Source organism: Cetorhinus maximus, chromosome 13 (assembly GCF_964194155.1).
Source record: "Cetorhinus maximus chromosome 13, sCetMax3.hap1.1, whole genome shotgun sequence".
Classification (NCBI taxonomy): Eukaryota; Metazoa; Chordata; class Chondrichthyes; order Lamniformes; family Cetorhinidae; genus Cetorhinus; species Cetorhinus maximus.
In genome coordinates, this window is record NC_135891.1 from 98,795,179 (window position 1) to 98,822,499 (window position 27,321).

The 27,321-nt window shown below is 44.6% G+C and overlaps 1 protein-coding gene across 1 annotated transcript in view; it reads left to right on the forward strand.

Moving 5' to 3' along the window:
• The window catches only part of LOC144688872 (protein unc-13 homolog A-like), a 425,192-nt gene that overhangs the window by 137,673 nt on the left and 260,198 nt on the right, over positions 1–27,321 (forward strand). The window contains exons 4-5 of the mRNA XM_078555875.1: positions 8,085–8,202; positions 22,785–22,908. Coding sequence (XP_078412001.1) covers positions 8,085–8,202; positions 22,785–22,908 — 242 coding nt within the window. The remainder of the gene's footprint in view (positions 1–8,084; positions 8,203–22,784; positions 22,909–27,321) is intronic.

Genomic DNA, 27,321 nt, shown 5'->3' on the forward strand with positions numbered 1-27,321 from the left:
TTTTTGACATGGGGCTTTACACTTGAAAATCACCATAGGTTATAATTTTGTTCTGTCAGCCATGCAGACTAGTACCACCATGAAGCTTGTCTTCCCATGTCCTGTGGTTTTCATTAGAACTGTTTTTGAACATTTCCATCCCTCAATTCAGTTGCTTGGCATATCAAAGTTCATGGGCTGATGTGGCATAGAGGGTACTCATGTTTTTGTCACTGCCTGATGATGAATTGCTGGAAACTGGTCATTTTGACATCGAGGTCTTTTGGAAGTCTCTTGCCCCGGCACCCCCACCACAACACACACCCCAATTTCACCTCAAGTTAAGAAAGAGGAGCTTGCATTTAATAAAGTGCTTTCATGACATCAAAATGTCCCAATGCACTTAATAACTAATTAAGCACTTTTGAGTTGTTGTTTGTGAGAATGTTTAAAAGATCAACCTTTTGTCCAAAATTTGACATGAGGAGTGATTAGGAGAGTTGGCAAATGGCTTGGTCAATTGCTGTACCAGCTTGTCACTAATGCCGAGTACCCTTGCTGCAGCAATAGTTATTTGACGAGTTAGCAACTTTAAGCTTGAAAGCAGCTTCATACCTCATCCATTTTGTTGGAAGACTCGTTTATTTTTGCTGTTCACACACGGAGTCTGCTCTGTGTGGGGATTTCTTAAACTCACACGTCTTCGCAACACAGCCCCTGTCACCTGCTTAATCCCAGTTATAAGATAAGTAATACATGCATTTGTGAGGTGAAAAATATGAGGCTGACCACTAATGCGAGTAAAGCACGTTGTGGTTAAAATGGGGCCTGACTTTATGCCGAATATGCATGAAAAATTACGATTTTTGGAGCCAGAAAAATTGGGTCATCTTATACACTGGGTCAACTTATATACTCCAATCTACGGTATCCCTCAATCAATATCACAAAAGCAGATTATCTGGTCACTATCACTTTGCCGTTTGTGGGCACTTGCTGTGTGCAAACTGACCGCTGCTTTCCTACTTTATAATAGTAACTGCACTGCAAAGTACTTTTAGCTCAGCAGATCCATTCCTTATTTATAACCTAAGCCATTCATCATGAATTTAATTGCTCCATCCATGCTGGCTATGCCTTCAGCTGCTTAGGCCCTAAGCTCTAGAATTCCATCCCTAACCTCTCTAGCTCTCTACTCCTGTAAAACTCTTCTTAGAACCTATCCCCTTGACCAAGTTTTCGGTCATCTGTCCTAATGTCGCCTTTTGTGGTTCGGTGTCATGTTTTGCCTTACAATGCCTCTGAAGCGCCTTGGGACATTTTATTATGCAGTTGAAAAAAAAAATAAATTCAGGTTGTCACTGTGTTCCTTTTAGTTTTTAAAATTGACCTTTTTGGTTCATACTTATACGCTGCTGATAACTTTCCAAATATCTAATTATGTAGACTGCATCCTTCTCAAATTACTGGAGGGAAGTGTCTCAGTTTGTACTGGACTGCTTTGAGTTCCAGTGGGACCAAAATACAGAAGAACATGAGCAAATTCACTGAAACTGCCATCAAGGTGGCAGATGTGATTTAATCCAGAGAAGCATTTGAGAAAATGTAGTTTGTGAAGAGAAGCAAGTGATAGGAATATTCACTGAATTGCAAGATGCTGAAGGCTGTGAATGACGAATGACCTTAGGATTCAAATATATAATTCCTTGAATATGCAAATGCTGATGTGAAATCATATATAAAACCTGTAACATTTTGAATTTTTAAGGGTATACAGTACAAGAGCAAATGTGTTATGAGAGAATTGTTGAAGGCAATGTTTACGGTGCAGGTTTGAATATTTGATTCAATTTCAACTCAATTCAATTTCACTTTATTGTCCATATGGAAAATTATTTTGGATGCATTGCTCATTTGTTTAAAAATTACATATAAATGAATAATTCCGGTATAGTGCCTCAAATTCGGCTATCCGAAAACCAGCAATGCCCAAAAACCGGACTTTTCCCAAGCTGCCGTCGCCTGACTGTCTTTCCTTGCTGACATCTTTGGGCGGAGTTTTCTGAGCCCGTTAGTGGCGGGTGTGATAGGCGGTGTGCGTGGAAATACGACGTGACCTGCTTCACGACAGCGTGAAGGCAGGTCGTGATCGTCCACTCAGCTCACTGAAGGAGGGCCGCATTTCCTGCCATCGGTCGGCAGGGAGCTACTTGTAATACATCAGCATATAATTAAAAGGCCATCCCGCCAGGCTCTCGGAACCCTATCGTCCGTCCACATTGGCGGGAAAGCACAGCGACGAGTTTCACACCAGCACAAAGGCAACCTGCACTTGGCAGCCTTCACTGAGGTGAACTGAGGTGAGTTAGCAGCAGCTTCTCCACAGCTCACCTGCTGTTTACAGGCCTCAGGGGGGCCGGGGGTCAGGACAACTGATGCCTGGCCCCGGAGGTGACTGCTATGGGGGCGGGGTTTGCACACGTTGGACTGCACACGTTGTACAATCTCCTGACCAACACTGGCCATGTAGCAGTCACTGATGGAGGAGCTCACAGCCCCTTGCAATCTCAGCATCCTGGTTTGGACCAGTGTCCCCCATGTCGCAGGCTGACAGGGCAGCCACGCAGCGCACTCATCTCTGGCCATCCGAGGGCTGACCAGCACTCTCCGGGAAGCATTAAGGGGCGGTCACACAGGGCCAGGAAAGGTGCTCAGTACAGCCATGATAACCACGTCTCTCTTGCTGTCTCTCATGCTGCAGGAGGACCACATCAGGACCATGGATCCTGGTGACCTAGCTGTATGCCTGATGGCCTACAGGGACCATAGAAGATGGAGGAGAGAGTTACTGAGGCTCCTGGTTGTGCAAAGGCAGGAGCAGCAACCTCATGAAGAAGGGTCAGCAGGGGCTCCCGCACACACTGCCCAGGAGCGACAGTGAGCCGTGGCTGGTCAGCGCCTAGCGACACCCAGGGTCCATAGACGCTGCCTGCCATTCCTGCAAATTACTGAGAACCAGTGTCGCCGATGACTGCGCATGTCTAGGGACCTGGTGGCTCACATCTGCCACTTACTGCAGGACTTGGTGCCAAGGGGACATGGAGGGCATCCACTGCCAGTGGCTGTGAAACTGACCACGGCAATCAATTTCTATACCAGTGGCTCCTTTCAGGGCTCCACAGGTGACCTCTGTGGGATTTCACAATCTGCCACCCACAAACGCATCCATGAGGTCACTGACGCATTTTCTCCATGGCAACAACTTTGTGCATTTCGCCCGGGACCGGGACGGTCAGGATACAAGGGCCATTGGATTCGCCCGGATCTCAGGATTCCCACAGGTGCAGGATGCGATTGACTGCACTCATGTGGTGCTCAGGTCTCCATCGCTACACTGGGTGGACTTCATCATTCGCAAGGGCTTCCACTAACTGAATGTGCAGCTGGTGTGTGACCACCAGAAACGCATCCTGCAGGTGTGTGCATGGTTTCCAGGGAGTGTGCACGATGCCTACATTCTGAGTTGCTCCCCGATCCCTGCAGTCTTCCAAGATCCACAGAGGCTGCAGAGTTGGCTGATTGGGGAGCAGAGGCTGTGGCTGATACACCCATGTGGGGGCCTCAGTCTGAAGCTGAGCGATGCTATAATGAGACTCATGCAGCAACTCGCAACTTGGTGGAGCAGACTATCGGGATACTGAAGATGAGGTTCCGGTGTCTGGACTGGTCTGATGGAGCCCTGCAATACAGTCCACAGAGGGTATCACACATCGTCATCGTCTGCTGCGCCCTTTACAACTTGGCAATCTAGCGGGGAGAGGAGCTGGCTGAGGAGGAGATGGAGGAGCTGGAGGTCACCTTGGATGAGGAGGAGGCCGACGGGAATGAGGGTGAGGGGGTCCTTGGTGGTGGCGATGACGGGGATGAGGTTCTCGCACTGGCCAGATGAGGCAGGCGCGCTCAGGAGGCCCTCATAGCTGCCAGATTTGTGGAGGATGAGGATGTGGAGTGAGGTGTCCCCATAGATCCTCACATCTCAGTTGTGAATGTTTGACTCCAGTCTGGCTTATCACAGCGCCAATCCCTCTCTGTGAGAATGCTCCTGTCACGGAGATGCAGTGGAAGCCCTAATAGTTGCTCGATCGCAGGAGGATGATGACAACATGCACTGAGGACACTCCATAGATCTTCACATAGCCTCTGAGAATCTCTGACTCCTGTCTGGCCGAGGGCAGCTCGATTTCGCTCCATGATCAGGGCCATCTCAGAGACGCAGCCATGAAACTTTAGACACATCTGATGCTGTGTCCGCCTTCAGCACCTCAGCCCTTCAGGAGCTGGTGCACAGCATCACTGGTCACAGATGCTGGTGTGATGGGGGCCAGCCCCACCTTAAAGATGCTGAGAGCACACAGAGAGAATGAGGGAACTCTGTGGCGCCTGCCCATTACATTCTGGCAGCAATGACCAGCACCACCGAGGTGCAGGCACCAGTAATGTTTCCAGGGAGTGTGAGGCTGCACCATCACTGTGGTCTGAAGGCTACACAGACACAGGGAAGAGGCCCTGGACTGAGATACCTGCCTTTATCTTGTGCAGAAAGGTTTCACATCTGAGTGACAAGAACACTGCTCATCAGAACAAGGAGCCACAGGCAGAGAGACATTCTTGGGAGTTTATTGACAATAGTGAACATTATGTACAAGTGATTAACACCCGTGCCCAGGCTGTGCAACTACTTTTACCCAACTGTCCTAACCCTGCCTCTATGTCTTGGTGCTCCCCGGAAATCCACAGTGGAGGTGGAGGCAGCCTGCTGACTGTGACACCCTGTCTGTGATGATTTTGGTGGGCGTCCTCTGGAGGGTCGAGACTTGGAGGGCCCCGGCCTGCTTTAAGGGTCCTGCTGTGTGTCAGTGACACCCTCCTCAGCCTGTGGAGCTGGATCTGCTGAGGTCACAGGAAGAGGGGATACGGATGGGTCAGTCACTCCCAGAGTTACCTGGGTAGATGGCCCCGGAGTGTGCACCTGCTGATCCTCCTCCCTATGGGTGCCGAAGGGCCCCTGGCTGACTCTGTGAGGAGAAGGGGTAGCTGGAGTGAGATCGAGCTGCCCAGCACCCCTCTCACCTACACACTGTTGGAGGCCAACTATGGCATCAGCGATGGAGTTAAGCCCACGCAGCAGTGCAGGAGAGACATCCTGGACCAAGGTCTCCACGGCGGCCGCCATCCTGCCAGTGTTGACCTCGGTGCATTGGATGCTGGCGCTATCACCTCAGCCTGAAGATGGACGGACTCCTCCATCGTGCCTTGCAATCTGAGGAGTGCAGCGGACATCCCTTCCTGATGTTCCTGAGCTTGTCTTTGCAGTTCCTGCAACTGTGACATGACCGAGTCCAGAGGCTCCTCATCTGACTTAGACTCAGCAACGTTCTGGCCTCCAGCAGCTCCTCCGAGTGCCGGGGACCTGGGAAGTCCCTGCCTCCACCTGCTGTGGATCAGACAGTGCGATGTGCTCACCAGATTGTGATCCCGAGGCTACTCTAAAGCTAGATCCCACCGAGGTGTGTGTCTCTGCGCTGGTGGAGGGTGTGGGTGAGGCTGTGACGGGACTTCAGGGAGAGTGTCTCCAGATTCCTCTTCAGAGCTTTCCTCGGGGGCTTGACTGGGGGCCCTGGGTCATGGACTCTGTTGGCTGTTTGACAGATGTGCCTGCGAAAGCAAGGGGAGATAATTAGTGCGTGGCAGTGGCCTGTGAAAGAGGACACATCACTCACAGCATGGTTGTCTGATGGATGTTGCACTGCTGGATCCTCACTTGGTAGAGCAGCGCCGACCTCACCGTCAGCACAGGACCGGTCCCGGTCATCGCCGGCCAGCTGGATGGCTCTGTTTTCAAATTCTGTCAGAACTTTGATCTCCGGCATCCCTCCACCTGTCTGAGACCTTTCCCTCTTGTTGTGAGCCAGTTTGTCCTGCATGGATAGAGATGGGGAGAGTGTATCGGGACGCCTGCCAAGCCAGATGATAAGTAAGCCTGACCTGTGTGGGTGGTGAGTGGTCCCATGGACGGGATGAGGACAATGCATGTGTGTGTGAGAGAGTGAATGGTGGTGTCCTTTGCACTGGCAGTGAGTGAGGGCCCTGTGGGTGTGTGATGGGTTTGTGAGTGTGTGAGTTGGGAGTGATGAAAAGAGTGACTTACCCTGGCAGGATGGAGGAGATCATTCATCTTTTTGCAGCACTGGGTGGCTGTCCTCCTCTGCAGGGCATTTGCGCTGACCACCGCTGCCACCATGTCCCAAGCTGGGTTAGTGACTTTGCTGCCCAGCCTGTGGCCAGACCGGGGGTAGAGCACCTCCACGGCATCTAGCAGTCACTCGAGGGACTCGTCGTTGAAGCAGGGACTGCAGCCTTTTTTCTTTTGCTGGTCACGTCTCCCTGGCAGTGGTGGTGAGCTGATGGCGATGAGCGCTGTGCTGGGCGCTGCCTTTTAAAATTGGCAGCCGGTGTGATGCAACAGCAGGGTGATGGCGGGCAGACAAATGAGAGCCCGATCGCCATGGAAACGGCGTGTTTCGCGGGAGTGAATAAATAATGAGGTGGGCTCAGGATGATTCGGTGCAAAGTGTTCCCTTCAATTGAACTGATCATTTACTTTGATATTTGCAGTTAGTAACTATTTCAATGTCCACACCATGAATCTTCACGGGAACAATATCATTAACTGTTTTTGTTCAGTTTAAGATAATTGTTATTGCACTGTTTTACTTACTTCTCCACTGAGTCCCTGTAGTTTCCTTCATTATTCCTTATGAGACCCACAAGTACTGTAACATCAGCATACTTCAGCATCGCTATGTTGTTGCACTCTGATCGATGATCATTCGTACAGAGGACGAAAAGCAAAGTTGAAAATACACAGCCCTGAGAAAGACCGGTGTTCGATAAATGGGCTCTGATTAAATCCCAGAAACTAACACCTATTGGGTCCTGTTGTGAAGGAAATCACTGACACTAAGTACGACAAATGGAATGACATCAAGATTTTTAAATTTCTCTAAGCTTTACTAGTTGCATTGTATTAAAAGCTGGAGAGAATCAACAAAGGTAGCGTGAGCATCGTTGCCTAGTCTATCTGTGTGCTGTTGGATTAAATGGACCAAGGTCAAACAGCATTGTCCGCTGACTTACGACGTTGAGAGGCAAACTGTAACTGATCAATATGTGGAATAAGAGGATCTAAAAGACTCTGACACAACGCGCTCGAAACACTTCATGATTATCGGTGTAAGAGCAACTGGTCAGAATCATTCAGCTGATCAGGCCACAACTACTTAGCAACCGGAACCATGATGCTTAATTCCAGCAGCAAGGAGCAGTATGTATGTCAGATGATTTCTGAAAGACCAGAGAGAAAATCCAATTGAAGAAGGAACATTAAAGCCATAGACAAACACACAGTGTAAATTCATCAATTTGACACCAGGGATATGAACCTATACTTAGGAGAGCTTTTAGCTATTGATAATATTGCTATTGGCACAAATGGGGTTATTGAAATTATTAAGGATTTTAATGAGATTATTATTTTAGTTTGAGGAATAGTGACATGACAGAGAGATATCGAAAGAAATTATAGATAGTTCTTGGTGCATGGAATATAGTATAACAGAGGGATACTTGAGGGAGAAATGGTTGCATCTCTTACATATGTTTGAAGTAGCAGATGATTCAGGACTATGCAGTGAAAGGAGAGCAGTGGGTTATTTTTGGGTTGCTCTTACACAACACCAACACAGATGCAAAGGGCTGAATGATCTGCTTCTGTGTTGTAAACTTCTGTAGTCCTATGGTTCTATCTTATTCCCTTGGTAATTAATTTTTCTTCACATATTTATTGAATGAACAAATTATTGTACTGATAAAGAAAATAAAATGTGTTGTATATCTCTGTTGTGACACTGACCATAATTCACTGAACTTTGTTGCTATGATCTATCAACTCATGGGATATTAATTTAAGTCCTTATGTTTATAATGATGTATATATAAATTTTCCAGTGGTTGCAAGTGACCAATTTATTTGCATTATTCCTCAGTGAAATCAATCGTTTAGATCTTGGTTTAACTGTGGAAGTCTGGAACAAAGGATTAATCTGGGACACAATGGTCGGTACAGTTTGGATTCCTTTAAGAAGCATACGACAATCAAATGAGGTAAGCAGTGAGTTTGTAATTAATATTTCGTTGTTATCCGCAGTTTTTTGCTTTTATTTTAGTTGTTATCTGATGTCCTTGGATGATTTGCCTAGGTGGGATAATAAGATCACCTAAAGCAATTTTGCTTCACACTGTGCTAAAATTGTAATGTAAAGCCAACTTGGGTGATAACTTGACTCTAGCGTGGGAGCATCACCACCTGCAAGTTTCCCTCCCACTCATGTACCATCCTAACTTGGAATTATATTGCTGTTCCTTCACTGTCACTAGGTCAAAATCCTGGAACTCTCTTCCCAGCAGCACTGTGGGTATTCTTACAGCACATGGGCTGCAGCGGTTCAAGAAGGCAGCTCATCACCACCTTCTGAAGGGCAATTAGGGATAGGCAATAAGGAATGCCCACATTCCAGGAACAAATATATTTTTAAAAATTGGAGGAAAGCTTCATGAAGGCATTCCAACTTGTTTTGGACTCATGTAGGTCCAGATTGACACTGTGATTTCTTAGCATGTGGCAAAATGTAATTGTTTTGGACTGTTGCATATGAACATGTGAACATACAAACATTCAAATTAGAAACAGGAATTGACCATTTGGCCCCTGAAGCCTGCCCCACCATTCAATTAGATCATAGCTGATCTGATTGTGACCTCAACTCCACATTTCTGCCTACCCCTCGTAACCTTTGACTCCCTTATTTGTCAAGAATCTACCTACTTCTGCCTTAAAAATATTCAATGACCCTGGCTCCGCCATTCTCTGGGGAAGAGAGTTCCAAAGATTCACGACCTCCTGAGAGAAATAATTTCTCCTCATCTCCTTCCTAAATGGGAGACCCCTCGTTTTAAACTGTGTCCCCTAATTCTAGTCTCTCCCACAAGGGGAAACACCTTTTCGGCATCCACCCTGTCAAGTCCCCTCAGGATTTTATGTTTCAATAAGATCACATCTCGTTCTTCTGAATTCCAATGGATACAGACCCAGCCTGGCCAACCTTTCCTCATAGGATAAGACCCCGCACCATATCCCCCACCCCACTCCAAGTTATCAGTCATGAACCTTCTCTGAACAGCTTCTGACGCATTTGTATCTTTCTTAAATAAGGAGACCAAAACTCTACACAGTACTCCAGGTCTGATCTCACCAACACCCTGTACATTTTTAGCAAAACTTTTATATTCCATCCCCCTTGAAATAAATTACACCATTCCATTTGCCTTCCTAATCACTTGCTGTGCCTACATACTAACTTGTGATTCATGTACCAGGATACCCAAATCCCTCTATACCTCAGAGTTCTGCAACCTCTCTTCATTTATATAATACGCTGTTTTTCTATTCTTCCTGCCAAAGTGGACAAGTTCACATACTCCATGTGCCAAATTTTTGCCTGCTCACTATAATTCTATAATTGTAATGTAAGTGTAACTGTACTGACTTCAAAAACAGTGTCAGAAACTAAATTGCCATTTTGTCAATCAAAAAATCTACTTGTAGCAATTTTAGTCACAGAATGAAAGCACTTTAGTGATGGAAAAGTCATTTGGTGACGAAATACTGTATTGGTTGGTGATATTTTAGAGCTTGTGCTATTGGAATCTGAAGATATCTAAGAAAATTCACTTTGAAAGACTTGTTCATCAGTTTTCAATTTGTTAAAAGGGAAAAATGATAGTGTCTTTCCTAGGAATTTAACATGATCTTATGCTTCATACAGATGGTATAGGCGTGGTGTTCCGAGTGTAGAATATACCTTATTTAAACAATGACTGTATATTTTATACCAGAAGAGTACAGAGAAAGCAAAGGTAATTTCTGTTTTGCCAAGTGACTTTGAAATTTAAAAATGTTAATGTCGAATTTCATTTTGTCGCTGAAACTTTCATTGCTAAAATTTGTTGGTTAATTCTTTAATAAGTTATGCATGACATGGAGATGGGGTATTATTTCACTGTCTGTACCTACTGTTACCGAATTTGGCAATATTCCATTTAAATGTCAACATGTTGGGAACTGACAGAAGCATATTTATATGGACTTATACCTGTTCATTTTATTTACTTAATTTTCAGGAAAATGAATGATAAAATATAAACATAATATCAGTAATTTATAAACAATACACTGTTTGTGAATGGGACCATTAATCAATAGTGCTTCTAGTGTTTATAATTTATTTTGTTGATGGTTAACCAGTTACAGGGTTTGCTCTATATCACCAAGGGGAGAATTTTCTCCCCATCGGGAGGGTTGGGCAGGAGGGGGTGTGGGTGGGCGCGCAGCCGATCGCCGCCCTCAGTTGGCTGCTATTTTACGTGGGTGGGCCAATTAAGCCCCGCTCAACGTGATGCAGACCCAAAAGCGCTCAGCGCTACCTGTGCGGGCGGGGGAAGTAGGCTGAGTTGGGGCCTGTGCTCTTTTGCACATGCGTGTGAAAGAATGCAGAAATTTCCCTGAGGCACAGAGCTGTCTCAGGGAGATTAGTTTGATTTTTTAAAATTTTAATAAAGAAGAAAAAAAAATCTTAAGACATGTCCCCCCATGTGACAGTGTCACATGAGCTGGGATATGTCAATGAATTTTATTTCAAAATATTATTAAACTTTAAAAACCTTCATGAAACCTCATCCCGCCCATGGATGAGGTTCCATGGTAAATGCGAAGGCCACTTGGGCTCTTTGCCTGCCCGACAGCCTCGAGGTTGGATGGGCAGCTCAGTTAAGTATTTTAATTGATATTTAAGTGGCCTTAATGAGCCTTTGACAGTTCGGTGGACGAGCAGCTGACTCCGGTGCGTGCCCGCTGAACTGAAGATTGGAATGGCGCGCGGTGACATCGGGACGCACGCCCGACATCACCGTGTGTCATTTTACGCGTCGGCGAGCGGGGCCTGCCCTCACCCACTGATCCAAAGATCCTGGCCCAAGGCTACAGACCTATTGCAGGAAAGTGGGATTAGGCTGGGCAGCTCCTTGTGACTGACGTGGCCAAAGCAGCTAATTGGCCTCCTTCAGTGTCCTAAATTTTTATGACTTCTATGACAGTGGAGGCGGTGGCATAGTGGTATTGTCACTGGGCTGGTATTCCAGAGACCCAGGGTAATGCTCTGGGGACCCAGGTTCAAATTCCAGATGGTGAAATTTGAATTCAATAAGAATCTGGATTTAAAAGTCTGACCACGAAACCATTGCCGATTGTCGTAAAAACCCATTTGGTTCACTAATGGCCTTTAGGGAAGGAAATCTGTCATCCTTACCTGACTCCAGACCCAGAGCAATTTGGTTGACTCTTAAATGCCCTCAGAACATGGGCAATTAGGGGTGGGCAACAAATGCCCACATCCCACGAACGGATACAAAAAAAACCCTCGATCAGCATTTTGATTTTGGGAAACCTGGAGGAAGGAGTCTGGATGAATTCAAAGGTAGGGCTCAATTAATGTATTTTGTCTTTGTTTTCTGGCTACTGCCAGTCAGACTGAGAGGTTGACTGGCTGGTTGTCAGGTGGATGGCCTTCAACATTGTGCAGCCAGGAAGAAGGGGCAGGGAGGCAGGGAGGGAGGGATCGGAGGCCTTGGGGTGGGTGGGAAGACTGTTGTGTTGGTGTTGAATGAGATCGAAGGCCCCAAGTTGGGGGAGGGAGATTGGCAGGAGAGATTGAATGGACTTCTGGTGGGGTTGGAAAGGCCTTGTGCAGGGGGTAATGACAAGAGAGATTGGAAGGGTCGGCTGGGAGTAGTGATGAAGCAAGTAAGCTGGATCCAGCAGGTAAGTGAAAAGTCACTTGCCTCTTGTATCCAGCAATCGTTTAGCCGATGGGTATCTGTGGCCCGGGAAGCCTGGCTGGCCAAGGTTACATTTAAAGTTGTGGATTATTCTGAGGCATGTACCCTTATTCTAATATTCAAATGACCAACCCGCAACCTGGGAGTGGAATGGAGGCCCAGCCCCAACCCATCGCCATTAAAACAGGAAGTGAGTGTGTTGGGATTAGATTTCAGTTTTTAAAAAAAAATTGCATGCTTGTTTTTGGAGGGCCAAAACGGCAAAGCCTCCACTTCCCCCCCAGCAGTATAGTGTTTAACTTCCACTTTGTGACCCTCTTTCTCATGCAGCATGCAGAGATTCCCCTTTTAGCTTTGTACCTCTCTTTCACCATTTCTAGGCCCTTCAGTATGTCTCACAATATCTTCCTCTCCCTTTTCACTCTGTCACTGCCAATGTAAGATACGATAGACTCAATTTTGTGTTAATAATCATGGTAACGCTAACCGCTCACTGTTATTAGAACCATAGAACCATAGAAAAGTTACAGCACAGAAGGGGGCCATTCAGCCCATCTTGTCCATGCCAGCCCGAGGACACCCAGGTGCCCTTTCTAATCCCACCTTCCTGCACCCAGCCCATAGCCCTGCAGCTTACAGCATTTCAGGTGCAGATCCAGGTACTTTTTAAACAGAGTTTAAAGTTTCTGCCTCTACCACCAACTTGGGCAGCGAATTCCAGACACCCACTACCTTCTGCGTAAAAAAGTTCTTCCTCATGTCCCCCCTACACCTTCTGCCACTTATCTTGAATCTATTTCCCCTGGTTCTAGAATTCTCCACCAAGGGAAACAATTTTATCCTGTCCACTCTATCTATTCCCCTCATAATTTTGTACACCTCAATCAAGTCACCTCTCAGCCTTCTTTGTTCTAAGGAAAATAACCCCACCATATTCAGTCTCTCCTCGTAGCTACACTTTTCTAACCCTGGCAACATTCTTGTAAACCTCCTCTGCACTCTCTCCAGAGCTATTACGTCCTTCCTGTAATGTGGTGACCAGAACTGCACACAATACTCCAGTTGTTTTATACAATTGTTTTATACAACCAGTGTTTTATACAATTCCAACATTATATCCTTGCTTTTATATTCTATACCTCTGCCAATGAAGGAGAGCATTCCATATTATAGAGTAAATTGGACAGCAACTTGCAGAGTACGTACATGTGCACTTAAACGCGAAAATCTGAAAATTCTGGTCTGCAAAACTTTGTTCCTCCACAGGTGGCATTGTAACAGAATCTCGATTATAGACTTTGCATTGAAGTACTTGAAAGGGCATGAAGTTGGAGTTTTTACCCACTAACATGTCCATAAAAAATTCGTGCTAGTACATTTAGGATTTAGTGAATTTTAGAAGTTGTGATAAGTAACAATTACTGCCAAACAACCTCTTCAGCCCTGCAAACTTAATTTTAAAAATGTGGAGTCTCATTCCTTCAGAAATTAACTAGTGTTGGAGATTTTTAAAAAATAATTTTTTAATTTTTCTGTCTCTCTCCATCTCCTTAATTTCCTGTATCTTTCTGAATCTAGATTTAATTTATATTTCCTGGTTTAAGCTCTGTATGTCTCTGTGAGCATTCTGCACTATGGTTGAAAAGCCTCACTGTTTCTTGACCTGCTAACGGATGTCGGATTAGAGCTAGTCTACACCCAAAAGCACAAACAAACTTCGTGGGCAGAGGTCAGCGAAAAGAATGACAGATACCATTCCTTCGCCACTAAATGCAAAATCTGGTTGATCATTCAATTCAATTTCAAAATATTTAGTTCTAAAAGATACAATTGAGATAAAACAGAATAATTAATCAAATGCACTCTTGTGGTAAACAAAGATCCAACTCCATTTTAACCAGTGCAGATGTGACATCATTTAAGAGCACTTCATTTTTCATGGACTTGGGTATCTTACAGCAGACAAGTGTTCAGACAGAGAAAGGAACCTTTGTTGATTTTTTTTTTCCATCTTTATTCTGGAGAAGCTGAGGCCAGTTACCAGTTGTAATGCCCCTAAAGCTCCCCCTCTCTAAACCACACCCCCCTGCCCCATAACCTGCTGAGAAGACCAACCTGAGTTCCGGCCTTTCTCAGCCTACAGCAGGTATCTATTGGAATTCTTAAAGTACTGACATGAGTGTTGAAGAGTAATGCATTTGACAAACTTTTGATTTCTTTACGAGCAGGGAGATATTTGGACTGCTTTCTTGTTCTAAATCCTTTTGTTACTTTGAACGTTGGAGTACGCACACACCAGTCACAGCAACGCAGAAGCAGGTCTTAATCAAAACATCACAATTCCAGTATGTGTACATGAATCTTTACTGAGTTCATATTATGTTATCCAATATGAATACTCAGATACAACACACTCCACATTCTAGTATGAATACAGCATACAGTGTTTCACTCTCAGCTTTGATACAATTCCAAACCCACGACTGCTACCATCTAGAAGGACAAAGGCAGCAGATACATGGGAACACCACCACCTGGACGTACCCCTCCAAGCCAAACACTGACTTGGAAATATATCACCATTCTTTCACTGTCGCTGGGTCAAAATCCTGGAACTCCCTCCCTAATGGCACTGTGGGTGTTTCTACACCACATGAACTACAACAATTTAAGAAGGCAGTCACCACCACCTACTCAAGGGCAATTAGGTTTGGACAATAAATGCTGACCTGGCCAGTGGTGCCCACATCTCATGAAAGAATATAATTTTAAAAAACCATTGATCTCTACATTTCATGCAATCTACCAATAAATCATAGGGCCATAACTTCCAAACTCCCCAGCGTCGTATTGGTGGGATACCCCAAAGATGTGGTGGAGAGTCCCCTTCGGGTGTTCCCAGGTAAGGTTTGCACAGCAATCTCCCAGAAGTGCAACCTTCCCTCGGGCAATTGCCTTGCACTGGGAACTATCTGAAAATGTGATATAAATCGCAAACTTCATATGGTTCTGACTTTGTTATACCAATAGTAACCCAGAAAAAGTTAGAAGAATGAAAACCCCTTCTAACTTCTGAGTAACTATTACACAGACCCAACCCCCTGGTGGTCTGCCGTCACCCGCCGGACCACACCCCACCCCCACCAACCACAGGACTCTCCACAGACCCACAGGGACTCCCTCCCTCACCACCACCAAAGACCTGAGTTGCCCACCTCCCCTTTACCCTGCCAAGCCCTGACACCCCAGCCCCTGAGGCATGATTCACCCCTCCCCACCCCCTGAAGCCCCAACACCCCACCCCACACCCAAGGTCTGGACCCCACCCCCCACCCCCCAAATCCTACACACTTTCCTTACACACCTACCTTCTCCCTGGCCTGTCATGACCTGTGTTAAGGCAGCTTGTGGGTAAAAAGAGTGTGCATGGCTTCCCTCCCTTTGACAGAGCTACATTCAACGTTGGGCTCCAGGGACACACTGCACTACCCAGATCACCTAGCCTGAGTCAGAAGGTTAGGCGAGACAGGATTTCAGATAAGTAACTGGCTTCAGAGTGGCAATCCAATGCTGATTGCCACTCAGAGGAAGTTCAGACTCTATAGTATGATACACCAAGATACATACAAGAGGCACCAAAATAACAACATGGAGAAAGCAAAGTGCACTTAGCTCTTCTCAATCTCCCCTAATCATTCTGTTATCATGATTCTGCTGCCCTCACAAATTCTTAAAGGTCATTTTATTGCTAGAAACATAAATGACCAAACCAACATCTCCCACAACCAAGACATGTAGGAATGAATTTCACACATTTCATCATCTCCTTAATCATAAGGGTATCCTTGCCTTTGGCCACTTATACCTTGTACCCCATGTTCAGTAGAAAGCTATTCTAGCTCAATGTGCCTTGATCTCACAAGTGGCCCAGGATTCAGGTAGCGTGAATTCTTCTTTCCACAGGAATTCATGACATCAACCCTGTTAAGTACATATCTATTACATGTACATTAAGCAAATTAAGTTTGCCAAACATTTTCTAAGTGTTCATGCATTTGTAGGATATGAGTGTAGCTGGCAAGGAAGGTATTAATTGCCCACCCTTAATTGAGAAGGTAGTAATGAGCCACTTTCTTAAACCACTGAAGCCTGTGTGGTGAAGGTACTCCTATAGTGCTGTTACATAGGGAGTGCAGTTAGGTCGGGTCAAATGCTGCCTTGATGTCAAGGGCAGTCACTCTTACCTCACCTCTGGAAATTGACACATTTACCTGTGTTTGGACCCAGGCTGTAATGAGGTCTGGCGCCGAGTGATCCAAAATGAGCATTGCTGTGCAGGTTATTGTTGAGTAAGAGCTGCTTGATAACACTTGATCATTAGCAAAATAATGGAAAGTATCACCAAGAATAGATTAATGGGGGGATAATTGGTCAAATTAAATTTGTCCTGCTTTTTGTTGACAGGACATATTTGGGCCATTTTTCACTTTGTTGGGTAAATGCCCATGATGTACTGGAACACCTTGGGCTGAATTTTTTGGAGGTGTTGGGGAAGGGAGTGGGGTGCTCATGGTGCACTGTCTGCCACCCCCACCACACACCCCCACCCCCCGCCTCATCCTGCCACCGGAAGAAATGTTGGTCCCAGACCAATCTACGTTAAACAGGCAATAAGACTGGAGCACGTGGCCTTAATGAGATGAGAATGAGGTTTCCGCCCCTCAGTGGAAGGAAGTCCCGTCCTCAGGAGCTGTTGGCAGCGCCAGAACTTGATAGTGAGCGCAAAGGGGGGAGTTGTCTCCCTGATGCGCACAGGGCACTGACTGAAGGATGTACCCACTTCCTTCCTGCCTTTTAACCAGTTGTGTTAAAGAAACGGCCTCCAGCTGGCCTGCCTACACCAACCGTATTATGCCAGGAGCAGCAGAATAGTTGGGTCATTTGGTTTGCTAACAAGCCAGTTTTTGGCACCTGCTCACCTATCATTTTATGAGTAACAGGTTGGGGGCGGGAGGGGCTGGTAGGAAGGTGCTCACTTTTTGTGCCCCACCGCCCCCCCCACCCCCCCAACCAAGAACACCCCTGTAAAATCCAGACCATTGGCTGGAGGAATGGCTAGATGTGGAGCACAACAACAGCTTATATTTATATAGTGCCTTTAATGTAATGAAACATCCAAAGGTCCTTCACAGGAAAATTATAAAACAAAGTACGATACCAAGCCATGTAAGGAAATATTAGGTTTGATGACCAAAAGCTTGGTCAAAGTGTGTCTTAAAGGAGGAAAATAAGGTAGAGAGTTGGGTAGGTGTAGGGAGGGAATTCCAGAGTTTGGGGCCTAGGTAACTGATGGAAGGGCTATTAATGGTGGAGCAATTACGATTGTGAATGCACCAGAAACTAGAATTAGAAGGGTGCAGATATCTTGGAGGGTTATGGGATTGGAGGGGTTTGTAGAGGTAGGAAGAGGCAAGGCCATGGAGGGATTCAAAAAATAGGATGAGAATATAAAAGTCAAGACATTGCTTGACCAGGAGCCGATGAAAGTCAGCCAGCACAAGGGTGTTGGGGGAATGGGACTTGCTGTGAGTTAAGACATGGGCAGCAGAGTTTTGGATGACCTCAAGTTTACAGAGGATAGAATGTGGGAGACCAGCCAGGGGTTCATTGGAATAGTCGAGTCTAGAGATAACATAGGTGGATGAAGAACAAAAACAGAAAATGCTGGAAAAACTCAGCAGGTCTGACAGCAGAGTTGATGTTTCGAGTCCGTATAACCCTTCTAAAGAGCCATACGGACTCAAAACGTCAACTCTGTTTCCCTCTCCACAGATGCTGTCAGACCTGTTGAGTTTTTCCAGCATTTTCTGTTTTTGTTTCAGATTTCCAGCATCCGCTGTATTTTGCTTTCAGCTGGGTGGATGACAGTTTCAGCAAGTCTTCAGCTGGGCGTTGTCAAGGCCTGTCGCCTTTGCTGTATCTCGTGCTTTTAACTGTGTTTTTATCACATAGACAGAAACAGGTGGTGTTCCTTTAAGTGAGCTAGAAAAGTTTTGAATGGGTTTGCTAGAACATAGATTGAAAAATTGGAACCTGTTGAATAAATAGAAAATTGTTGATCGGTAAATTTTGTCTAATTTTCGCTGGACACCTTTACTTTAAATTCATGAGTAGTTGAGGATGGACGTACAGGTTATATCAAGTTTTGCCTAAATATTTTTAATATGACTTTTAGTGAATAAATTAATTAATTCATTAATTACATTTTATCTGTGCCACTAAAGCTGATGTTATTCTAAAAGTTAGCTTTTGTTTTGGAGAAGGTGTTTAATGTTTGGGCTGTACAGCTGAATAAAGCTGTAAAAGATTCTTGATTTTGTGTGATGTTTTAGTTGAATGTGCAAGAGATGAAGTAGATGGAAATGGCAGGAAACTTGTGTGACATATAAACACCAACATAGACGAGTTGGGCCAAAAGGCCTGCATATTTTGTATAATAAAGCTTTGAAACCAACTTGATCAAAAAAACTGTATGAGTTCTTGATTAAGAATGTATAAACCATTTGAATATTTTTGTAACATATAGATTTTGATACTCGTGGAATTTAATGTTGCTGAAAAAGCTTGTCCCAAAAGAAATTATAGAAGCTTTTTGTCTTGCACCCACCAGGATAGATTCACAAGAATACCAAATTTCAAAGGGAACTGCAATTTATATTACATGAGAAGAGGGTGCTGATTGGTTGGCAATTGGATTCTGGTAGCGGTGTTGCCATGGAGAATGCACCAGGGAACAGTTAACTGCCAAACTTTAATTTAAGTTCAAACCAGGCAGGTCGACTTTGGTCAAGGTGTTGCCATGGAAAATGAATTCCCCCAAGCTTTTGTTTGGTTGAAAAAGGTGCAATGCAATGATATGTTCTTTCTGTTTGCAAAGAACAGGGCGCTGTGTGTGAATATGTGTAGCTTCTAGCATGTATAAAGGGGCCACTCTGCGAGCCTAACTGATAATCTTAAATTGGTTGTCGGCATAGTAGCAGTGTGAAACAGTTAACTTCACCTGTTGCTCAAATTTTTGAAACACCTTACCCTTCCAGGATAATCTGATGTAGTTTAGGCACTTTTAGGACAGAACATGGCAGCCTTGGGCCCATTCATGAGTTTGTGTGATATACAGTGATCTGATCGGGGTATCTATCATCCCACAGGATAGCTTTGATGTTCCCTATTTCAGCAACAAGCTTGCACAGTGAGCAAATGGCTCAGGCCCTATTTACGAGGTTGCCGATAAGGCCAATCCTATAGTGCGTGTATTGACCAGTGAAGGTGGGTTTGCGGGAGGCAGTTGTAGAGAATTGATTGGCAGATTTGCCGTTAAAACTGAAATCAACTGCACAAGTTGCTGAGTTCATAAGTTCAATGAATACAGATTCGGACAATAGCGATGTATCCAGATGGCCACGATTTGGGATGTGGTGCAAATGTCTATGGCTTCCTTGAGTAGCACATTGGTGAATAGGCTGGCAATGTCGAATGAGCACATGGATATGGCATGGCTATCGACATACAAGTCCTGTATGGTTTTCGCAAAGGCGAAGGAATCCTTCACCGTGTATGTGGAAAACTTGCTCAGAACTGGCTGTAGCAACTCACTCAACCATTTAGCCAATTCATGCTTTGCAGAACCAGCCATGGATAAGATAGGGCATAAAGTCTTGTGCAGCCCATGCCTACATGGATGCAGTGAACTGTGATTCCTATCATATACACCACCTGGCAACGTGTTACTCTTACAAAAACGCTTGCTGGACTTATGTAATTTGCTTTTGAGCAGGGCTGTGTGGTCATGCTTTGTGGCAGGTCCAATAGATACGAATTTGGATCCAGCATTAAGAACGGCATGCATTTTGTCGATATAGTCACGCTTGTTAAGGATGGCTCTTCCAGTCCCTTTATCAGGCTTACAGATAACTGTTCTCTGGAACATTCTCCATGGCAATGCCTCTACCCTTCAGAGTCCAATTGCCAACCAATCAGCACCTTCTTCCCATGCAGCATAAATTGTTGTTCCCTTTGAATTTTGGTAATCTTAAAATCTGCCCTGACCGGGGCAAGACAAAAAGCTTCTTTGGCATGTCCTTGTTTTTTTTAGCAATACTCGAGTTCTGTAATACCAAGTGAATTTCGTATTGTTTATTCTTGTAATTACAAGCCAGTGCACCAAGTTAGTAGTCAAGAGCAGCACCTACAAATTCCTCTAGTTTCAACCATTTGTAGTTGTTCAATTAGGCCTCCATTCAAGTGCGTGGAGTTTATGGGCCTGAGGCTCCACGAATATTGGACCTTGTGCCTCAATGAAATGAAGTTGACATGGCATCAGAACATGCGGATGAAGAGTTTGTAATATCAGACCATTGCTAGAACCACAGCAGCCCTCGGAATAGTGGGTCCGGGGATCAGAGAGTGAGATGGGGTCAGGAGTGGAGGCCAGTGATGGGGAGGGTGAGGGTCAAGAGAGAAAGTTGCGTATGGAGAGGAGGTCAGGGGACAACTGATCAGGGTCTGCAGAGGGGGCTGGGGGGGAGGATCAGGGAAGGGGATGTTAAATATGACATTGAGAGGAACACTCCTGCGTTTCCTGTCTCTACATTCAGGTAAGTAAATGTCAAAACTTATCCTTTAGGTCACAGGTGATCACATGATCTGGTTTTTTACTTAGCGTATTTTCACTGGCATGACTGCCTCAGGACAAGCTAGTTAAATAGAGGCGGCTTCAAACAGGTTTAAGTCTTTTATTTGCATATGCAATCAACCTAATACTTGCTTCAAATGTGGGTGAAAGGTGCCCATTCTCCTTTGCCAATATGGTGGGCAGTGCACTTTCAGATGGAAACTTCCTGCCTGCCATATTGGGAGCTTTGTAGAATGTGGCAGTTTCAGAGCTGAATTTATAGGCTTTGGTGTTATATTATTTCATTTCTAATTGCATATTTTTAAGTATGTAGTTGATAATGTTTTTAAGTAAAGCTCAATAGGAAGGAAGGTCATTTGGCCCTGCCATGTTCATCCACTTGGAAAATTACATCTTCCCCAGCTCAGTATCTGGGTTTTTTCAGATGATTCCATGTCCTTTCCCTCCTGCTAGAACACAGGAATGTCCATTTCATTTTATAATACTGGTTGTGTGAAGAGCCACTTGAAATCATCTGAGTTTGCCTTTCATTCTGGAATTCTTAAATTCTTAAAAAGCTTAAATTCTTATCCTAATATCACAACTTAATTTGATGGTGTATTCTGGATTTACCTTTTCAACATCACTTACTACATAGAGGCCTCTATTGTGTCCCCTGTCAGTTGCCTCCTCCTGATGATGGATGAAAAGTCTAAGGCCAGAATTTTTCATCCCGCGGGCGAGCGAGCGCCCAACCCGAACGGGAGTGAAACAGTGCGCGATGGCGCTGGGCGAGCACCCCAACGTCATCGCGCACTCTCACGATCTTTCGGTTGGCAGGCGCGCTGCTGCCTCTCGCCTATTAAGGCCCTTAAACAAGTAATTAACTTGTATTTTTCGCTGCCCACTCAACCGTTCGGTTGGCGGGCGAATAAACCAAGTGGCCTTTGCATTTTTTACGAAGCCTCGTCCACGGCGGGGTGAGGTTTCCAATGGTTATTAAAAAAACAGTAACATTTTTTTAACATCTTCCTCTTCATGTGACTCAGTCGCATGTGGGGACATGTTTATATCATTTGTAAAATGTTTAATTTTCATTTTAAAACGCTTCAGCTTTCTAAGGCAGCTCTGTGCCTTCAGGGAGCTTTCAGCTCACGCTCCCCTGCGCATTCACAGACTTCAGCATTAGTGCTCCTCCCACCCCCCCCACCCCGGTAGAGCTGGGGCTCTTAGCGCACGTTTCATGCCGGCTGCCCGTTAATTGGCCAACCAGCGTGAAATCGTGGTCGGAGCCTAAACTTGGGCAGCGGCCTGTCTCACGGCCGTTCCCGGGCCTGCTCTCCGTGCCCACCCAACGAGGGGAAAATGCTGCCCCAAGTTACTGTTGTCTTTTCTATCTCTCAGTCTCTGTTGCTAAGAATCCATCTTTTTGTACTGCTGCGTGGAGTGGCACCTTTACCTTGTATTTTTGTGTCCAGATCATTTATTTTTTTAAATGAATCAGAATTACTTGCTAAAATTTAAAAAAATAAATTACACATAATAATATCAATATTAATCTGAAGATTTAAGACCATAGCAAAAGTCTGAATTTGAGCAGTAATTATATTTTTAAGGAAATGATTACTTGTTTATTTGAGATATTTAGTGCACTTGTTGTGATGATGGTATACAATACTTCTTTATAAAGAAAGAAGTAAATTAACCAGGTTTAGAAGTTGAATGTAATTTTTTCATAAGATTCTTGATGAGCATTGAGCATTTTCAGTTACATGTTAAAGGGTTTTCATAAAGAGAAGATTGTCTAAGTATTTATAGTATTGGTGATTGAATTGGAACCATTTCTTTCATTCTGGTTTGCGTGTTTTGAGGGTGGAATGCATCCTCAGCTGCCTGTATTTTTAATATAATGTACCGCTATTTTTGTTTATGAACAATATAAGTGGATGCTACTAACCTAATCATTTATAGTCAATAAAAAGGCACACCCATCCTTCCTCCATATGCTCTGTACCTTCAATACTGTATATTGCATTCATTCAAAACTAAACTATATCTTCCTTTTCTGTATTTGTTCATCTTGCTCTATATCAATCACTTTCTTTCCTCTTTCTCTTTGAAGGAGGGACCTGGTGAATGGCTGACTCTTGACTCAGAGGTTATAATGACAGACAATGAAATCTGTGGAACAAAAGACCCAACGTTTCACAGGATTTTGTTGGACACTCGATTTGAGTTACCACTTGGTAGGTTTCGGCTGAGCTTTGGGTTCTATTTTTCTTCCAGTTCCATTAGGGTCCATTTATAATTACAGTGTTCACAGGACGTCAAAGAGTGGTGTTTACTTATTAAAACTGAGCCACAAAAAATTCTGCAAATGTGTCCTTTGTTATCAGAGTTATTTTTGTATTGTTGGAAATTATGAAAATTTTTGATAGTTCTTACCATGATTTTCATCCTTTTACTGTCTGTTTAAAAGCATTTAATAATTTTACTGAATAAATCAAGTGCTTTCTTTCATTGCTACTTTGCATTTGTTTCCTACTTTTACAACGTTTTACTCTATGTAACTTCCTTCATTGGATAAACATCTCCGTGGCCAGATTGCTCTAACTGCCAACAATAGCATATTGTATTTTTTATATTAACCACTTTTAGTTGTGATTTAACGTAAAAATGTTCTCTGGACACCAGCGGTATTAGTTGTATTTCCTGCCCTCACCAGCCCCCCCTTCCACCCCTCCAATTAGTATCATGAATTTATAATGCCACCTGAACAGGTAAATGGAAGATTGATTTGAAATCTCAAGCAAATAACAACATCTCACACAATCAGCAGTGTTTCAAAACTGGACTGGAGTATCAGCCTTGATTGAGCTCAAGTTCTGAAGATTTCCTCATCGTGCACCTGCATTTTTTAATTCATTCATGGGATGTGGGCTTCGCTGGCTGGGCCAGCATTTATTGCCCATCCCTAGTTGCCCTTGAGAAGGTGGTGGTCAGCTGCCTTCTTGAGCCGCTGCAGTCCATGTGGTGTCGGTACACCCATAGTGCTGTTAGGAAGGGAATTCCAGGATTTTGATCCAGCGACAGTGAAGGAACGGCGATATATTTCCAAGTCAGGATGGTGAGAGACTTGGAGGTGAACTTCCAGGTGGTGATGTTCCCATCGATCTGCTGCCCTTGTCCTTCTAAGTGGTAGTGGCCGTGAGTTTGGAAGGTGCTGTCTGAGGAGCCTTGGCGGATTCCTGCAGTGCATCTTGTAGATGGTATACACTGCTGCTGCTGTGCGTTGGTGGTGGAGGGTGTGAATGTTTGTGGATGTGGTGCTAATCAGGTGGCTGCTTTGTCCTGGATGGTGTCCAGCTTCTTCAGTGTTGTGGGAGTTCATCCAGGCAAGTGGGGAGTATTTCATCACACTCCTGAGTTGTGCCTTGTAGATGGTGGACAGGCTTTGGGGAGTCAGGAGGTGAGTCACTCGTAACACGATTCCTAGCCTCTGACCTGCTCTTGTAGCCACAGTATTTATATGGCTAGTCCAGTTCAGTTTCTGGTCAATGGTAACCCCCAGGATGTTGATAGTGGGGGATTCAGTGATGGTAATGCCATTGAACATCAAGTGGCGATGGTTTGATTCTCTCTTGTTGGAAATGATCATTAGCTGACACTTGTGTGGCGCGAATGTTACTTGGCACTTGTCAGCCCAAACCTGGATATTGTCCAGGTCTTGCTGCATTTGGACATGGACTGCTGCAGTATTTGAGGAGTCACAAATGGTGCTGAACATTGTGCAATCATCAACGAACATTCTCACTTCTGACCTTATGATGGAAGGAAGGTCATTGATGAAGCAGCTGAAGATGGTTGGGCCTAGGATACTACCCTGAGGAACTTGTGCAGTGATGTCCTGAAGCTGAGATGACTCATACATACGTGTCTGTCAGACATAGTCCTTGAAATTTTTCACACTATCCTGTTGGGTATACTATTTGCCAACCAATATGTCATCCTGTCTTTGCCCTTGTGTATAATTCTAGGTTATGGGATGTTTTATTGTGCAATAAATTCAGTGTTACACACAGTAAATCCACAATATTTTGTAGATTTTGATATGTGGATGGTTACCGGTGTGATACCTTAATAAAAAACATAAGCACCAGAATTGGAGTCACCAGCTGTGAAGCAATGATAAATCAGTTATTCTGCTTAGAAAATGTTTTTAAGAATGATTTTAAACAAAAGTGGGAAATTACACACATCTGCGTACCAGGGGCTGAATCTTACCCATGTTGGGTGGGTTGGGCGGGAGTGGGCGTGGAGCCAATTGCCACCCGCGATTGGCTGCACGCCGCCATTTTACGTGGCAGGCCAATTAAGGCCCACCCAGCGTAATACGTGTTCTGTAGCGCTTAGCGCTACCTGGGCGGGGGGAGGAGGGAAAGTCGAGGCGTGCACTCTTTCACGCATGCACACGAAAGAGCGCAGCAATCTCCCTGAGGCACGGAGCTGCCTCAAGTTTTTAAATAATGAAATAAATAAATAAAGTAAAAAATTATTTAAACATGTCTCCTCAGGCGACAGTGTCACATGAGCTGGGACATGTTTGTGAAGTCACGAAAATGTATTTATTTATTTTATATAATCTTCAGGAAACCTCATCCCGCCCATGGATGAGGTTTCCTGAAAAACACAAAGGCTGCTTGGGCTTTTCGCCTGCCCGACAACCTTAAGGTTGGATGGGCAGCGTTGTTAACAACCTTAATTGCTTTTTTAATGGCCTTAATAGGCCATTGATAGATTGGCGTGTGCGCAGCTGCCTTTGGCACTCGCCGCCCAAACAAAATATCGAAATGACGCGCGATGACGTCAGGACGCACGCCCGACATCATCGTGCGTCATTTTACGCATCAGCGTGTCGGGCCCGCCCCAACACACCGATGGCAATATTCTGCCCCAGATTAAATTATTATACCTTGTGTGTGCTGGTAACCTTTGCAGGTTAGTGTGCTGTACAGTACTTTCACTTAGAAGGTTAAAAATGTTCAACATATTGATTGTACACAATCTGTGAAAAGAGAGGTTTGATGAACTAAATTACATTTTCTTTCTCCAACTTGGCCCTCGTGCTTGCATGTGGTACACTGGGTCATATATATTCATAGAGGTGTACATCCTGGGACAACATTTCATCTTGAAGGCCATTAAACAATAGTGTTTGTATAGACTTTCTCCCCCACCCTCATTACCTTTTGATCTTTAGGGGGATGTGGTCATGCAGGTCTCCAAGAAAGGCGCCCAGATTGGCTGGTGTTTCCCTCATTCAGAGTTGAAGCCAGACATCGCCTGTTCAGGTTGAAATTTATTGTGCATATGTTTAACTAAAATGCATGCTCTGTGAAAGGTTGTGCTTTGTTATTTGTTAAAGAATGCTAGTGTCACGAACAGGAGAGAGACAGACAAACTGCACTGATTTCCTCTTCCCACCTGTCTGTAAGCAGAAGTATTTTGAATAAGTTCTTAAAAATAGGTGGTGGGGTGTTTTCCCAATCCCTTAGTTTTTGTGATCCAATTTACAAATAACCCACAGCAAACTCGAGTTAGGATTAACTCAGGAGGTTAGTTTATTTTCACATTCAAAAACACCAGGGGAAGGAGTGTTCACAATGTCCCACTGCACGCACACACGTACATGCACACACGTACACGTACACACGTAGATGCGCACACGTAGACGCGCACACACAGATGCAGTAATGGGGTAATAGGAAAAAGGAGTTTTATAGAACAAGAGCCACAGAAATGAATATTAGTCCACTTGATCTCCAGAGTCCCAAGTCAGAGTCCAATGAGGAATTCTTTCGCGTAGGAGTTTGAGTTCAGAACCACAGTTCTGAAGTCCAGAATTGTAGTATTTGCTTTTCAGTGTGGTTGCTAACTGCAAGATGAAGGAGTATGCAGGAACTGGGTCAGTTCTGTAGGTGATTTTAAGAAATCTTCCAGCAGAGACAGGTTTTGAGGTTGTTCTGTCTGGAGGGTCTATTTCTTGGTGGTTCCCCAGTTGGATGTTAAAACAGCAGACTGACTAGTTCTCAGTTCTCAAAGGCATGTAGGGATTTCAAAATGATCACTTGAGTCATTTGACCTTCCTCCTCCACAATGGCTTCAAAGGGAATGTTTATCCAGTGTCTGGAATTGGCTTAGATGGTATTTCTTTCAACAAGTAATGTCTGGGACTTTATCAGCCTTCAAATCAATGTTGAGGGTCTGGTATCTGGGAAGCCATTGTCTAGGCAGACCCACTGACTCCACTAGTAAGGTGGGCTTATCAGGTGAAACTGACATCCCCTTTGAAATGGGCCTGGTCAGTCCCAGGTGTGTTATGAGCCTGTTAGCCGTGTTGTAGGCATGACTAGTTCTGAAGTCCAAGTCTCCTGGTCTTTTGTGATTACAAGGGGTGTGCACAATGAGGTGTCAGATTCCAGAAGCTGAGGAAAGAATTCTTTTGTTCTTGTAACTTCTGGGGTAGCTCTCAAACAAGGGCCATCCATGTGGTCAGGTGACTTGTAGCAGCCATCTTTTTGGTTCAGCAAAAAGTCCATTTTTAAAAATATCAATAAGGATAGAGTTTTGAATATACAGTGTTGGAGTTCTTCTCACGT